The sequence below is a fragment of the Acanthopagrus latus genome, chromosome 5 (genome assembly GCF_904848185.1).
Source record: "Acanthopagrus latus isolate v.2019 chromosome 5, fAcaLat1.1, whole genome shotgun sequence".
Taxonomy (NCBI): domain Eukaryota; kingdom Metazoa; phylum Chordata; class Actinopteri; order Spariformes; family Sparidae; genus Acanthopagrus; species Acanthopagrus latus.
The window spans coordinates 28,417,559-28,435,272 of record NC_051043.1 but is presented as its reverse complement, the minus strand read 5'-3'; the positions used below and the strand labels follow the sequence as shown (position 1 = coordinate 28,435,272).

Sequence of the window (17,714 nt, the reverse complement as noted above, 5' to 3'; positions counted from 1 at the left end):
AAACAGACAAACAGACAATAGGGACACGCTGGTGGAGGACACGAGAGCAGCTAAACACCAGCAGTGTGGAGATAGTCTGGGGAACAGTAGACTCATAATACTGTATGTACAAATGGGAATCCAGCAGCTGATTGATAGCATATTAAACAGAGCCGTGTTACTGCCGATCCACTGCACATTTTGACAGGGCACCTGCAAAACTGTTTTTTCAACATACATCAGCACCTATTCAGCATAACTGCATATAAAGTGCAATGCATCTCACTGGGAAGTAAGAGAAAAAAAAAAAAAAGGAGGCTATCAGGAGAAAGAGGGTCTGGAATAACGAACGCAGAGGAAGTGCATGGCTACAGGCATGCAATCAGCTAAGAATTCACAATCTCGCCCAGTTTATACAGTTCTATAATCAGAGAGAGGAGAAGGAAAACAACGCCATTGGCACGGCGGCGAAGAGATTCAAAACATTTTCATTAGTGAGCGAAAAAATAAAAGTACTCCTTGGTGAAAGCGTTGCCGCTTTTTTGACGCTTGAAAAAAGGAAGATTAGATGGAGGACGGGGGGGTTTTGTGTCAAGTCTGAACTCTGCAAAAGTCTTTCTTGTAAGTTACACCATCTGATTTATATTGTGTGTGTATGTGTGTTTTTTTTAAATCAGTCAGTCATAAAGTGGAGCAGCGAAAATATGAAGCAGGAGTAAAGCAGTAATAAAAGATTGGTATTCAACAGTGTGACGTGGAAACGGACACTTTTATTTTTTTACTTTTATTTGGCTTTTTTTCCGACAAATGCTCAAACAAAGAGTTTAAACTTAACGTTCTACTGAGGATAAGGAATATTCACCAAACTAAAGACTGCACAGGAAGACACGAGGAACCTTTTATCATGAACATTAGTATTCAAACATGTCATTACGTCAATAAGCCGTTCCGCCTGCATGCCACGATGTCAGCGTCGCATTAATTCACAGGCTCAAAATGTCATTATGTCAATCCAGTGTCATTCCCCGTCTGTCATTACATCAATATGCGCCTGTGCTGCTCAATAAATCATTATATCATATGCTACAATCAATACGCCAATAAGTCACTATGTTGTATGCTACAATCAATATGCCGATTCTAACAGTATACATTGATGGGTTTATATTAAAGCTTTCTTTTGTTTCATGTTGAAACTGTGATAACGACATTTATTTAAAAAGGTCGCCAAGTACCGACGCTCTGGTCTCGGGTCGGCGACACCGACGTAAAGCGCCAGTAAAAGAGATTTTCTTCAGAATCGTTTGCTGCAGCTACATCCATCTGTATACATGCAGCACGGTTCAATAATAAGAATTGCACGATTGCAGAGTAAAATGACACTTCGGGCTCGTAAATCCAACAGCTCACGTGCTGATGACGTGGGTGTCTGAGGAGTGAGTCACCTCGCGTCTTTTATATCTCTGTTGAGTTGCACATTTGAGAAAATGGAAGCGTGTTAATTAACCAAAAAAATAATAATCTTTTCTACAAACAAGAATGTTTGTTGCTTTGCATCTATGACGCACAGTGTCCCTCCCGGGGGGAACTTACTTAAGTTTATAGTAATTAAAGTAAAATATCTTGTAGTTTTGTGTTGGAGCGTCATCGTCTCACTCAACACGCCAACATGGAGCCAACTGAGCTCAGAAAAGATACCAAAAGAGATTCAAATCTAAATAAATATTGACGACTGCAGGTATGTGAAAGGAGAGTTGGTTAGTTTTGTCTCTACGATGTTTCAGTTAAGAACAAGACGAGACGACGATACTAACGTAGAAACTCAGGCAGGATAAAAACAACTGCTCGTGCAGGAGACAGAGACGTGACTTCAGGCTGAGCAGATTCCTGACGAGCCCGTTCAGTCGGTACTGTGTCTATAAAACAAAACATCGGTGACACCAGCCTTTAGAAAAGACCGCTCAGCTGTTCAGTGTGTCGTCAGACTCGTGCTGCTTTTTGATCACCACTCTGCTTCACCTGCTCCGCCGGCTAAGATCTGCGTTTATGCTCTGTAAAGTGGATCTGATCTTCCTGACGACGGTCTAATGTTTTAATATCTTTGCAGCTGGAACCTTCTGTTTATTTTATTCCTGCTTTTCCATCGCCGCCTCCGAGTCCCTCTGTCGCATTGATCTACGTCGTCTGCTCAGTCTTTTATCTCTTGTGACTATGAAGTGCACTTGAATTTGTTGAGAGAAAAATGCTTCGGTATTATATTATTATAACAGACTGTTTTTGTTTCGCTTCATTGTTTTTCAGCTCATATTTCTGTGTCTCGATCTCGCTCTATATATAGACGACGTGAAATAACCCGATTAAACATGAGAAACAAACACTTCTACCGTTTGTCCAACAACTTCCAAACCACTCGAAATTATAAATATTTTAAAATGTATAGATTCAGGGACGGATGTGATTCATTTTGCATAAAGTGACGACTGTTTTAGACATTTCTGTACCTGAAAAAACAAAAGTAACATCTTAAAAGGTGCGCTGGGTAGTTTCGGGGCTGAAATGTTAATCAGTAGCTTTGATTTTCTCGTTTTTATGCCTAAACTAAATAAACAAACTCTTCGTTTTCCTCTGACAGCAGCTTGTTTATTCAGTTATTCAGCTGAGTTTGTATTATTACTTCATTAATATTGTAAATATTAAGATCCTGAGTTTGAATTTCTTCTCCAAAACGACACATTGACCCTTTCAACAGTCGATAAGCACGTCCAGATTTACACGCATCATATTCATGCTTCCTTGACTCAGCGTTACTCAAAGAGTTTTGGGACTACCAACCCTCCGACTGCTGTCAGCCAAACCATGTCAGGGATCTTAATTTAAGACTTTAAGCTAACACGTAAAGAAACGCTTCAATTTATGGCATTTGAAAAGCTCTCTACGACGGATCCACAGATTTTATGGTGCACGGATCCCAGCGGTTTCTGCTTTTTAGTTTTTATTACGTCATTTTCATTCTGCACATTGAGCTCGTCGCTGTGAAAGCAGAAAGGTTTGTTCTGTCGACTACACAGTTCAAACTGGGGGTCGACTGATGTGTCTTTTTCAGGATTGATGCCGCTGCTGATTACTAGAAATCAAGGAGACTGAAAAAAAGTTATGCAGGAACGGGATCTTCTGCGTCAAAACTTGAGGTAAAATTCAACCTGGAGGTACAATTCTGAAGAACTTTCCATTTTCTGCTACTGGATGAAGAGTCTACTGGAAAAACTTCTGATTAACATTTCAACCCCGAAACTATCCAGCGCACGTTTTCAAGATGTTACTTTTGTTTTTCCAGATACAAAAATGTCTAAAACAATTGTCACTTTATGCAAAATGAATCTCATCCGTCCCTGAATCTATACATTTTAAAATATTTATAATTTCGAGTGGTTTGGAAGTTGTTGGACAAACGGTAGAAGTGTTTGTTTCTCATGTTTAATCGGGTTATTTAACGTCGTTGTCTACATCTACTGGATACGTTTAGTTACTGGTTAGTTTGATTAGTAGCCTATAAACAATAAAATGATCAGAATCTGCAGATATTGTTGTCAGCAGGACAACAGAGGAAGCTGCATCAGAGCCAAAGTAGCACATTTTACATGAGTTTAATTTATCGCCAATCAGACAAAAATCACCGATATCGATAATCAGAAAATGCCGAATAACTTCCAGATAATCGGAGACGATAATAGTTTTTCCTCTTGATGTAACAGCTGCTTATTTTACGTAAACTTCTTTTAAATACATGCATTATTTCAACAAAAGTACACGTCTGGGATCAAAAAGATTCTTTAGAATTAAAAGACTAATTGTCTCAGGCTGACAGTCGAGGAGTTGCACAGACGCGTCTTCTTCCTCCACTCTCCTGTTTTTTAAATGACTTCAGGGTCGTGGATGAAATATCTTTCCAGCAGCAGAGTGATATTTTTTATTCTCGCTTTTAATTATGCTCCTGTTGTCATATTATTGATTCATCTTTTTGACTTGGATATATTGATTTAACCCCATCAGGACAGAGCGTTATTGATCCCGCACCACATCGCACCGTTTGACCTTGTTTACTGGAACATTTCACTCTTTTTATAAAAGGACAAAGTGTGGGGGAGTCTGTTTTTTATACATATTCTGGTATTTTGGCATTTCAGATCGGTGCGTGTGTGAAGTTGTTCTGTGCAGTCGGACCTACATGTTTTACGTATCTCACAATAAACTCTCCACTCTGATCTCTTGCATACTGACGGATCCTTGGAGTGATCACACAATGCATATTTGGGGGTTGGGTGTAAGAACCAGATGTGCATAAATGAGGAGCACGCTGAAGGAGGATTATCTCCCCATAATTCTGCCTACGTATCGAGTCATAACTAGACGTCGTCAGCAGTTGCGGAGAGGTTCTGAACATTAAGTTTATGGGCTCCTCATTATTTAACATGTTAGGGTCTCCCCACAGCCCAATGAAATTTTGATGGCAGTATTACAGCTAGTTTGTTGCCTCCTCACTCCTACTCACTACTTATGCAGATGCAAATGGGTAAGAGAAGCCTCTTTGGACAGACCCACACTTGCACAGGAAGAGACATTAGACTAATCCACCTTTCTGCTCTGATGTGAATAAATATTCAAAACTGATCTTCCTAAGGGCCCGATCAGAGAGCGCTGGATCCGCTGCAGCCTTGGTGGTGCTGTTGTTGTTGCAGACATGCATGATGAGGCCAGACCCCTGCCCGGACAGGCCGGGGACTGCAGTGGTGCAGTGGTCTGAGCTGCCTCTACATCTGCATACAGTAAAAAAAAAAAACAACAAACATTCCTGTAAATAAAGACGGCTGTCCAGCAACTGTCTTCCCAGCGACAATGGTATTGACCGTAGTCAGATGCTCCGCTGATTAAAAATTGATCCATTTTGAAAAATCTAATCAACTGAATAGGATTCTTTCATACGTGGGGTGGGGTTGGTGTGCGTTAGCTCGGGGTGGTGGGGGTTGAGCAGCTGCTGACACAGAGAGGCAGACCTGTTATTAACCCCTGCACCTCCACGCAGCCCCTTGCACCCTGCTCCCCAGTTCACATCCCCCCTGCGCCCCGGGACCAGACACGGCCCAGACGGTCTGAATTATTCAGCAGTCTGAGAGAGGCTCCGGACACTTGGCCTATTAATGCCTGCCAGTAGAGGCTAGTGGCTCTAATGGCCGGTCCAGAGGAGCCCCAGTTCCCAGTGGACGGGGAGGAGGGCTGCTAACGCTAGGCTTCAGGGGATGTGAGAGCGAATTCATCAGAGGCTGAGGTCGCGGCAGGTTAATGATGCCGCACGTCTAGACGGACGCTGGACTCACACCCTGCCCAAAAGGCAGCGGGGGATGGCGTTGGGATGCAATAATATTTTTATCTTTGAAGCAGAAGGAGCCCGGCAATATTAAGTCTTAGAGCTTATCTATGTTGACTTTGACCATGATCCACTATTGACCCGGTGTCCCCCCCCCATCCCTTCAAAATAACAGAACCCAATGAATATCTCCAGTATGACCAGAGCTCCTGTTATATTCTGCTGTTATTAAAAGGCTAAATGAAAAGGAAGTGCAGTAAGAAACATTTATCACAAATGGATCAAATGTCCCGACACAGCTGAACCATGTTCATTACAGACAGATTAAAAGATCGTCTACACAACCCAACTCTGATTACTCACAACCCCCTTATCATCACCGCACAAACAATCCCAACAGCTGGAGAGGGCCCTCAACTCCAGCACACAGTCACTCAGTAATCAGGGCATCTCCCCCAGAGAGAAAAACGGGGGAATGAAGCCCAGGGTGCGACTCTCATTTGGGAGCGACTCGGGTTGCCATGTGGCCTATCACCTTGGTGATCACGTGCATCCGCCCGGTGTCTCTGAAGGGTGTAAACACGATAGTGAACACGGGCATTAGAAACAATGACCCTCCTGGGCGCAGCGCAGACGATCCAGTCAACAACAACAGCAGCAGCAGCGTACGTGATCTACCTGGAGGATTCTCATAGGAAGCTCACAGACAAAAAAGTAATCATTGTTGCACCAGAACACTCAGTCATCATTCACCGTGAGGACAAATACATTATAAAGTCCAGGCAGAGGAAGGTATTCTTATTATCGTCTACCAGAGATTTATGCACTTGAAGGTTGAGTTCTTTGAGTGAGTGTGCTCGATAAGTCTGATGAAGCGGAATGAGTTTAGCCTTCAATAGGGACTATCTGTGCTGGACCGCGCCGCCACGACGCACGCCATTCCTTTATCCAGGATCTAATGCCAAGCACATTTACGGTTGAGGTCAACCTCAATGCCACGATTGAACCAAACCAAGGGCGTCCAACGGAAGGCTACGGAGCGGATGCAGACACACCCTGCGCCCATTTACACAAATGTAATTTCCCCCGAGCTCCACTCACTCAAGGTGACCAAGCACATCATTCAGGGATCCACGAGAAATGATCCCGATGGCCTCATCATCAGCAGCAGCAGCAGCCCAGATTCTCCTGCACTCGAAAAACAAGTCAGCAAGAAGAGCTGCTTCAAAAAAAACATAAATACAAGACGCCCATTCAGACATCAAGAAAAAAGCACTGGACCTGTGTGGGCCAAGCAGAGAACCACACGCATAGCAAATTATTTTGCTTGGCTGCGGCTGAAAATCATACGCTCGCTTATCATAAAGAAACACTGTATCGCAGTATAAATATTGGTACTGCATTAATAGTCAATAGGATCATTTCCATATAGCATCAAGCTGAGGTGGAACGCTGGTGGGTAAACATTCCTGTGAGGTCTGCACGGATCTCCTGCAGCCACGAGAACCCACAACGCCGTCCACTTCACACGCGTGTCCCCTGGTTTGTCATACAAGTTGACCCCCAACCTCGACCAACATTTTGGCTCCTTAGGCGTACTCTTCCTCCTGCCGCAGAAGCCTGGAGCAATGTTTAGCTAAACCTGCTGGCCTACGTAGGCAGGGAGAGTCCCCAGAGGGCTGAACAATCAGACAATTTCAAGATCATGAAGCATTAAACCAATCCCGGCAGGGTACACTAATTAAACAGCCGAGCCCGGCACAGCCAACCAATCCCCACAGAGCAATTAAATCCATCCCCTCTAAAACACTGTGGAACCTGTCTGGGGAAAACTGCCGAGGAGTGAGAGAGAGGAGAGGAAGAGGGAGAGGAGGGGAGGGGAGGGGAGGAAAATATCATAAAATTCATCTGGAAAAAAAATAGAAAAAACTATAGGGGGAATGCAGCAGGAGGCTAACAAGGGAAATTGAAAAAGGAGCGACTCAATTCAGCTCTTTGTTCTTTTTCTCCCTTTTGTGCATTAAGATTCAAAATGTCTGCCTTTTCTCTCTTCTACTGAGGGGGGGGGTGAGGTATGTGACCACATTTAAATGCAAAAATAGTGACCCTGTCGCGATCAAAAGTTGCATATTTAATTAAGATTACAAGGTCTGGAAAGCACTCGTGAGACTGAACGGGAAAGGCAGAATAGCCTCAAGGCCTATATTACACACCGGCAGAGCTGCTAACACAGTTACAAACCCTAATCAATACCCTGATGCCCTCCACTACGAAAGTAAATGAACAGGTGACAATGGAAGCATGACATCACCGGGCTTTTCAGGGAACAACAAAACCAGAGAGAGCGAGAAGCAGGAGGCAGATTTTAGGATGCGACTGCACCTCCTACACACCAGCAATAACTAATTAGACTGCATGTGTTAACATATATAATTGCTGACATTAATAATAGATTATAAATCAATAGGATGATTTTTTTTCTCCTCTTTCTTTCTTTCTCTCTCCCAGACGCTTATAGTTAGATAGGCAAATTCTTATATTATTTCCCAGGAGAGGCTCGAATGAAGTGCAAGTGTATTTTGGTGGTGTTGAAGAGGAGCCGCGAACACCTCGGGAGGTATGATCAGAGCAGGAGCGACTGCAAACCAGAGGTGTGGACAGGGAGATAGACTTGCTCCTTCCCCCCCCCCCAACCCGACTGAGGCGGCGTATAAATCACAGAGCCCAGCTTCATGTCTCCACTTCCTGTTCCTCTCCATTAAAAATGATAAACTGTACCTCTTGAAGCCACTCGCTCGCTTTAGGGTCCCAGTCTGCACCTTCCCGGTGAAGAAGCGAGAGTGCGCGGCTCAGATTTATTCTATCCCCTCCCATTGTTGGGGATGAATAAGAGAGTAATTAACTGTGTGGGGGTAGCAGCTGCACAAAGACAAGACCGGCTAACACAACAACCCTGATCCATCTGCTTTTTGCTATAACGCACCTTTTGTATTATTTTGACAAATAAGAGCACATCTGCTTAGTGATAACAAACGCGGGTTTAACACTCGGAAGACCACCGAGGTCTTCTCTCTTCCTGCTCAAATGAGGACAAATGGGCCCCTGCGAATGGGTGGCATGCACAGGATAACTATTACTCCAGTCTGGTAAACACACTGTGAGCAGTGGGCACATAATGAGCGTGCCTGAGATCCCCCCAAAGACAACCTGGAGAAGGTTAGTGAAGCATTGATCTCAAGAGTGCGCCGGGGCCCAGGAGCACCCTTCACACCATGCTAACTCACGCTACATGACAACCAATGTCAGAACACACTCGGCACACACACACACACAACAAAACAAAAAAAAAGCCTGGCACTTGTGCATTTGGGAAATAAAGGCATGCTTTCTTCTTGGTTTTTTTTTTTCCCCTCTCCCTTTTTTAGTCATGAAGGACAAAAATGGACAATAGAGGCATGAAATAGAGCAAGTGAAACCCTGCCAAACACAGCTGAGGCATGCTAGGTCGAGAGAGAGAGAGAGAGAGAGAGAGGGGAGGGCAGTGGGATTCATCGTAAGCCTGGTAAAATGAACAAGAAAGGACGGGTGCTCAATACGTCTGCAGTGGCGTCAGACAGTCAAAACAAATAAAGCCAAGGCCGCGGCGGAGAAGCGCAGCTCAATATGGACTTGCTGGGCATGGGACCGGCTGTCAGCGGGGAGAGAGGACACAGCTTTATACCCAACGCCAGCGAGCCATTACCGCTCTCCTCCTGATGCTTCCGCCTGCCTCACAGTGAGGGAAGAGGAGGCAGCCCTACCGCCATGGAGCCATCCTCCAGCAGACTAATGTGTCCCTGAAGTTTTGTTAAAGCTGGTTATTTACTCCTGCAAAGCAATTGCTCCAGCCCAGGGGCAGCGCAACTGAGAACGCACTGCTATGAAAAATCTGGCGTCTCTCTTGCTATGAAGCACTGTCAACTACCAAGGGGGGGGCGTTTCCTGCTGAAGCGCCGCTTTGTTTGGGCCCAACGCTTCAGAAGAGGAGACGTTAAAACAGCAAGCCTCCAGAAACACAAATATTCAGTTAGCGTTTACCCCCCAAAAAAAGAATAAAGATTCTTATCCGCGACAACTGAAATCACACGTCCACACGATGTCAATCATTCCAGCCGACCCGGTTCAAAAGGTAGTTTAAAAGGGTTCAATCCAACAACATTATGAAGAACATTTTCTCACTTACCTCCAGTGGTATCTGGTCGTGGTTCGGTTCTGCGCGACCCTGATAAAATTGAGGTGAATGGGAATTTGGTTTGGACGAAAAAAAACATTTAACAGCAACGTCTCCTCTCAGAATAACAATGTCCGAGTCTGTAAAACAGCCACCAGAACTATTCTGTGGTAGGAACTGCTTCCTGTGAAGCACCCTGATCCACAATCACCACACACATCGCAGCTCATATAAATCTTTCAAAGGAAGAAATATAAACTTGTCTGAAATTCCTGGAAACAATCAGGGAAAAGAAACATTGGGCAGTAAAGACGAAAAAACACGATTTACTCCAACTAAGTCCAATACATGAGCGGTTTGATTCAAACTGATCGAAATGAAGAACTTTAATGATCTGATCTGCAGCTCTTCAGTACTTTCTCTCCACTTCAGCCAGCTAACCGCTAACCGCTAACCTGCACTTCCAGACACGACTCATCCGGCGTGCACGAAGACGATCAACCGACCGGCGCCGGAGGAAACTTCAACAGCGTCAGAGATGTTGAGTTTATTTTTCTCTTTTCAAAGATCCTTTATCGATTAGTCTCAAAAGAGAGGGTTTACTCGTAGGTTAAGACACTGAACTGATAGCACTGCCAGAGATCTTTCATGGATTTGTTTTGAAGGAGGGTTTACTCCAGAAACTTAACTTTGTTACAAACTCTGTTTCTATGTTGTGTTGTTTATTATTTTCAAATCACAGGAGGATGGTATTTTTAGGTGTTGAACTCTGGAATCTGTATTTTTCGGTAAATATCATTTTGACTCACCTAACTTGACTCTGAATTGTGTTGTGTTTGAAGCCGATCGTTAGATTACGTTCACGGACTCCGTCTGTAAACTAACGTTAGCTGCTGTTGCTCTCTGAGAGACGCTGAGACGAGGCAGTCGTCGCAGAAAATCTGACCCGAGTCCTTCACAAAGGAATCGACAGTCCAGCAGCATGAAACAACTCAAACTAATCACTCTCAGGCTTGTATAGGCAACAATTCTCTCAAATATGGCCAATTAATACACAGAAATTGTTGTGCAGGTTTTGTTTTTGCCTACGTACCGGAGCACTGCCATCGGTGAGTTAGCTAGGTTACTGCAGCACTTCTAAATAAACTGGTGTCCTGCTCCTTTATCTCTGATTTTGCACTGAAAGTGAAAGGAGGAGAGCAAATCCTTTATTCCCCATTTTCACTGAAGAAGATTAATTTTAACAGTCTTCCTGTAAAAAAAAAAAAAGATTTTATGAGCCGATCAGGGAGTTAAATGTCTGACTTCTGGGAGACACCAGGAGCAGTGATATGTTGCAGGACGGCACTGAGCACCGGGCTTTGGTTTTCTTTAAAGAGCCTCGCTGCTGCCGTAATTTCTGCAAAACGGAGAGGAAACTGCGTTTGCCACCGTTGCATTGGGGCGGAGGCAGAGATGTCACAAAACCGAAGCTAAACGCATGGCTACGTTAGCGCTAAAGGAATGGGGTTTTTTTTTTAAATAGCATGATGTGAGCTGATCCTTTTAATATTTCCAGCTTTCGGGGACATTTTCAAGTATACAATCACTGATATAGACAGTAACATCATCACACGGCGCTCTTATCAAACAGCAGCACATACAGCCGTCTGCAAACAGCAGCACGAGCACGGCAAAATGATTGGATAGGTATGGAAATCTACTTGAAGGAAGGTCAAAGTGATTAAGCTGACATTAATGACAGGCCTAGTCTTCCTGTGAGAATGCTCACCGTAGCTGTCTCTAAACCCATTTGTCATTCTGCTTCCAACGCTGAAGCATCTGCTTTGAAGTCTCTACCACTAATGCTACACAGAGAGGTTAAACAGCTTAATGCTCAAGTCTGTTTCACTCCTCTCGCTCTCTAATGTTCCCTGCGTTTTATGTACCGGGGGGTTATGGCTCCTGGATTTCACATCTCAATTTGCCCCAGATAGTCCTGTAAAAGCTCCCCTCTTTCCTTTATTTGCTTTTGTTGTCACTGTCAAAAGGAAGAGAGGGCCGACCCGAGAGAGGATGTGGGACCGTGACAGACATGCCCCACCCATCGATTCACAGAAGTGGTAATAATGAAGGCATGCTAAGAAATGTTTATATGGTTTTGGGGGGGGGGGGGGTACAACAACTCAAAAAAAAAAACCTCTACCGATTAGGAAGATGGTGGCAGCTTTTTTTTTTTTCCTTTTTACATTTTAAACACGGCACTTAATCTGCAGTAGGTTTTCAAAGCGCTGACGACGAGAAGACGAGTGTTGGAAGATGAGATAATGAGCCAACATATAGCCTCCGCCGCGGTGAGGTCAACTTTAAAGCCTGTTACATCCAATCGCGGCGCATGAATAAGACGATACAGCCGTGGTGATAAATAAAACAGGATCTGAGACGCTGTGGACTCACTTACTCTCCACTACAATGAGATTATGCTGATGCATTTGACATTAACAATATCAGCAAACAAATATATGAAAGCATGAATGAAAGGGAGACAGAGACCGATTTTCACAGCCAATTTGAGATTGCAGGGTTGGTTTGTGTGTGTGTGTTTGTGTGTGAATGTGTGTGTGAATGTGTGTGTGTGTGTGTGTGTGTGTGTGGGAGCTACTGGCAAACAACACACAGAGCAGGCTGGCAGCGGAGGCAGCCAGGCTCACAGGCTGCAAAGCAATTTCACTGTTTGGCAATACTGTTGTCTCTGTGTGCGGATTAGAGCTGACACCAGAGCAACTGAGTCATGCTAAATGTAGTACAATCACAAGCTTTTGTTCCTGATCTAAAACCCCTACTGCCTCTTAGATTCATGGAAGAGAGAGAGTGGAAACGAGAGGCTACAAAAAAAAAAAAAAAAAAAAAGCCGGTAACAAATAAGCGGAGCATTATTTCGCCGTATGAGCGAAGCATTGCGCCATCGCTAAAAAAACAACAGAGGGGATAAAAGTAACTGGTAGTCAAGGCATGGAGCCCAAGTTCTCTAAAGTAAAAATCAAATAAAAAGTCTTTTCGGTCTGCTTTGATGATATCCTTGCAAATCCTCTTTTTTGTCTGTGTATGCGCGTGTGTTGGTGATTAAAGGCCAAAGTATGTGTGATACAGGAAGCGACTGTATTTCCACCTGCTCTGAACACACGTTCTTATCACCTCGCTCTGCAAAGTCTTCCTACAGGCCCGGCTCTCTCTCTCTCTCTCTCGCTCTCTCTCTCTCTCTCCAGGTACCGTATTGGCCCTGAGTTGTTTTTTGGGCCTGGCAGGACCTGGCAGGACAGACCCTGACCCGTCCTTTTCATGCTCGCCCACGGAAATGCCATCTGGCTGGTGTGAATGATTACCACAGCAACGGCCGGGTGACCTGCAGCCAGCAGGAACCAAGGTCACTCCACCTCAGCGCTTCGCACTTTCCCTGCCCTCTTTTCATCAGCCTGCAGGTGAATTATTCATCCTGTACAGCCTCAGAGGCACGAATCTACTGCACAAACACCCCCCCAAAAAAAACTGCACACTCAGTTTACTGATATAATAACTTGTAATGACAATATAAATGTTACGGCGTGACCCGCTAAAATAAACAGCTCTCAGATGTCCTCGGATATCGCAGGGATGCGGCTCTATACGGGCGAGGACGGTGGAACCAGCTGTAGTGATTTTACACCGCCAGAAAAACTGGCTCCCACCATGACTGAATGACAAATAAGTGAATTAATTGATTCCTGACACATGTAGCACGGCGATGTCACATTTTAAGCTTCACAGGGTCTTGTTTTGCAACCCAGAGGCTCGCAGGAACACACTTCTACCAGAGCGGCTGACAATAACGTTATGTTAAAAGAAAACAAAAAAAAAGGATGGAGAGTGAATTTCAGAAAGAAAACGGTCAAACTGATCACCACCAAATCTACGAACTTGACACGATCAAACACAAGTGGATGAAAAGCGTCGAGAAAAAGCACACAGAAGACAAAGTCGAGGTGCGCTGTGCACATCGCAGTCGCTGTGATTCAAGACAATTTTCACCTTTGTGGACATTTTTAGCTTTTCTGCAAAACGATCCAGTGTTTTTTTGTTGTTTTTTTTTTACCTGCGCTGCATGGAAACATGACCAGCAAACACCTGAACGCACCTATAGGTGGGGGGATTATTCAGACACCTCTTTTTTTATTATTATTATTATTATAAACTGACAATAATCCTCCTGCAGTGGATTTTTTTTTAAGACTCCACTATTTCACAGCAAAAGTGGCGTCGAAAGTGACTCATTTTATCCACGAGGATAAGGTCATCCAAGGGAACACGAGCGTGAACTAACACTTCTCTTTCTTGCAGGTATCCTGATTTTTAAATAATTTTCTTTTATGTCAGTGTCCATGTGCCTCGTGCTGACCGCTGACTGGAGGCTCACCTTTTATTTTTATTATTATCATCATCATTTATCACTACATCACTTTTTTTTTTTTTGGCTCATGACACTATAGGTAACAGTTCAGATTTGAGCTGCTCGGCTCACTCAGTCACATTTGATGAAATAAATAAATAAATAAATAAATGTATATACATCTATCATACAAGGCTCCACAGGGTGAGTCAGGAGCAAGGCAGCCTGCAGAGAGGACGCGACATGCAGCCGCAACAACAACAACAATAGCTCGCCCCGCATCATCTCTGGATCTCCCCTCATCCTGGAGGAGGAGCAGAGAGGAGCAGAGAGGAGGTCCAGCGGCCGGGAGCTGGAATAACACTCCGAACCGACACAAGACAACCGGAGAGCCACCAGATCTGATTCCTCCTCCTCCTCCTCCTCCTCGGTATAGGGCTTTTTTTTTTTTTTTTTTTTTTTTTCCGAGGGACCCGGACTGCCACGCTGCTGTCATCTCTCATGTTACAGTACATCAGTCACACGGTGCAGACGTTGCCCTTGCAGCCGGCCGAGGCTGATTTACAAACATTAGCGGGGAATACAATTACACAGCCCCCCCGGCCGAGCAGCCCTATGCGGCTTGAGGGAGAGAGGAGAGGAGGGTGGAGGTGGAGGAGGAGGTGTGGGGGGTGGAGTGGACACTGAAAACAGCGTTTAGCTTTCTCCCTCTCTTCCTTCCTCCCTCCACAACCTCAAACCAACGCTATCATATTAAAAAAAAATTTAAAAAATCCAACTTTCAGCTGAGTGGCTGCAGAGCTGACATGCTGTATATTTGAATTAAACGGCATAAATAGAGAGATAACACAGTATAAACCCGCTCACCTGCCACATTTCTCCATTTACATTTTGTGTTGCAGCGCTTTAAAGACTTCAGAAGACAAAAAGATCACAAAAAAAAGCTCCTGTGTGATAATATGTTGCACAAACCCGCGGATATCTTGCACGCTATGCACGAAATAAACGTGTGCACACACAAAAAAAACGTCTGACGTGCACAAACTTTACTTACAAATAAAAACTTCCAACATTGCATTAAAAAAAATTTAAAAAAAAAAAAATCTACAAAGAATTATTAAGAAGAGCTTAGAAGACGCAGCAAGCAAAGCGACCGTCGACACGGGAAAAAAAAAAAAAAAAACCCGCATGAAACATTAAGCTCAGGAAGGCTGGAGAGAAGAAGAAGAAGAAGAAGAAGAAGAAGAAGAAGAAGAAGAAGAAGAAGGGGTAAAAAAAGAAAAAGTTACAGCCTACTACGTCCAAACAACGGAGATTCAGAGGCGCATTAAAAGTTTCCGTACGTGTGAGTACAGCGGAGCAGCTCCGGTGGTTTAAGAGAAAAAAAAAAAAAAAAATCCCGAGCAGCGAAGAGGAAGAAAAAAGCTGCAAGAAAACGCGAGTAAAAAGCGCCCAGTGCTGTCCGCGGTGCTGATCCCAGATCGGTGTGGCTAACGCGGGGAGGCAGTGCTGGCTGCTCCGCGGTCGCTCCGCCGCTGATCAATGATTGAACTGAACAAAGGCAAGAAGAAGAAGAAGAAGAGCAGGAGAGGGGGATCAATTTCTAATAACTATCAATGCACAAAACGCCGCCAAGCTGCTCGCCTCAAACATTTAAACCCGCAAACCAGACGGCGCACGGCGGCGAGGAGGAAGCCGGGGAAGGAGAGCCGCTGCGAGGGGGAGAGAAGGCGAGAAAAAGGTGAGAATAGCACTAACCTGGAGCCGCCGTAGATCAAATTTCTTCCAATATTGAAACATCGATCCTACATCGGCGGCCATCTTGGGGGATATTGAGGAGATTTTTTTTCAGCGGCTGCAATAAATATGTGGGCTGGATTCCCCCCTTCGTGTTTAAACAACGTTTACGATCAGCGGTCCCACTTTTTTTTTTTTTTTTAAAACACAGACTTGACACGAGACTCACACGCAGATGTGTGTGACAAGTCCGCCGACATGTTTCTGTGGAGAGAAAAAAAACTGCGAGATATTTTCTCTGTTTTGGCCCCTTTTTTGTCAGAAAAGTAAGAATAGAATAAAACAAAAACAAAAAAAAATCGAGGGTATCCGAGTCTGAGTCCCTCAACATTAACTGGAACTATCACATCTTTTATTTTGTTTTTGATTTTTATTTTGTTTTGGTAAAAAAAAGTTCTCAGTACTGACGTATGAAGCCCCCCTGACTGATCGATACCGTCTGGAGGAAAATAAAAGGGGGAGAGAAGAAGAAGAAGAAGAAGAAGAAGAAGATGATGATGATGATGATGATGATGATGATGATGTGTAGATTAGAGTTCAGGGAATTTAGCCAAGCCTACTTTTTTTTTTTTTTTTTAACAGGATAGTAAAAATAACAGGAAGTGTTTCACTGTCATTAAGCACAAAACACACACATGTTCACATCATTAAAGACAATTTAACATAAATACTATAAATGACCTCTTACAGTTGTAATAATATTGATAATAATAAAGTCTATTAAAGGGGCAGTACGTAGTTTTTCCTCAGAAAACAGAGAGAGAGAGAGATCTTGATTCATTGATATATTTTACGTAAAAATGAACACAATTTCACTGTATTCGTGGCGGACCCTGCCACCTTTCTAGCTTCAAACAGTGTTTACCTCTGAGAGCAGCTTGTACCAGATGTTGTTGATTTTAAAATTCTGAGTTTTAGTTTTGTCCCCAAAAACTACATAATGCCCCTTTAAAGGCTAATTAAACAAACTGACCTGAAAGGACGACACAGTTCCATACTGTTTTACTTTGTTTATACGTGGCGGACCCTGCCATGAGTTTGAATCCCTTCTCTAAAACTACGTAGTGGCCCTTTAAGTTCCTTTAAGTGTTTTTGTCACTTGTAGTTTAAGCCTCCACTTCATGATATCTCACATTTCATCTGTTATTATTGTTTTCTTTTACTATATTTTGATATTTGTGCATCCATTTGTGGCCAAAGGTCACTTTTAAAGGGGCGGTACGTAGTTTTCCTCAGTGGAGAAATATCTTTTTCTCCCTAAACAAACTAAATCAACAACCTCTCTCTGTTTTCATGAATGAATAAATAGAATAAACAAACTGACCCTGAAGGACAACTCAGTTTTTGTGTGTATTCATTTGCGAACAGGTGGTCAAAGGTCATCGTAAAGGGGCAGTTTGTAGTTTTGGAGAAGAAATTTAAACTCTTATTTTTCATTTTTGATAGTTTTGGAGTAAAACAGACAGATGTGCACCAGAAATCAAGCAGAGTAGCAGAAAAGATATTCTGGTTAAAGGGGCAGTGTGTAGTTTTTGTCTCCTAGTTTTAATACTAACAACATTAATGAGGTAATGATACAAACCAAAACATATTTATCTGTTTCATGACTGATAAACAAGCTGGAAAACACTGTTTTGAAGCTGGAAAGGTGGCAGGGTCCGCCACATATAAAGAAAAGTGAAACAGAAACTGTGTTTTCCTTCACGATCAGTTTGTTTGTTGAGCTTAAGCAGCGATGAAAACAGAGAGAGGTTGATTATTTAGTTTGTTTAGGCATGTCCAGCTTTAATAGAAAGCAAATAAAGACTGCAGAATAAAAAAAATAAGTCAGTGACAGTTACAAATATTCACTCTGACATGTTTCACCTTCTCAGACTTAACAAATGAACATGAAGCTGCTCTCATTCCTCTGGTCATCTCAGGCTGCTGTGCTGCTGCGACACCGGAACCAGGAGCTCCCCCTG

General features: G+C 43.6%; 1 protein-coding gene across 2 annotated transcripts in view; it reads right to left on the bottom strand.

Moving 5' to 3' along the window:
* cux2b (cut-like homeobox 2b) overlaps positions 1-17,714 on the bottom strand; it is a 94,397-nt gene extending 76,683 nt beyond the window's left edge. Inside the window, exons 1-2 of one of the 2 annotated variants that reach the window (XM_037098416.1) lie at positions 17,617-17,714; positions 15,712-16,189 (exon numbers count right to left, since the gene is read on the bottom strand). In XM_037098416.1, the coding sequence (XP_036954311.1) occupies positions 15,712-15,774 (63 nt within the window). In that variant the 5' untranslated portion in view covers positions 15,775-16,189; positions 17,617-17,714. Of the gene's footprint in view, positions 1-15,711; positions 16,190-17,616 lie in introns of those variants that run through there. The other variant, XM_037098417.1, reaches the window with a different exon arrangement.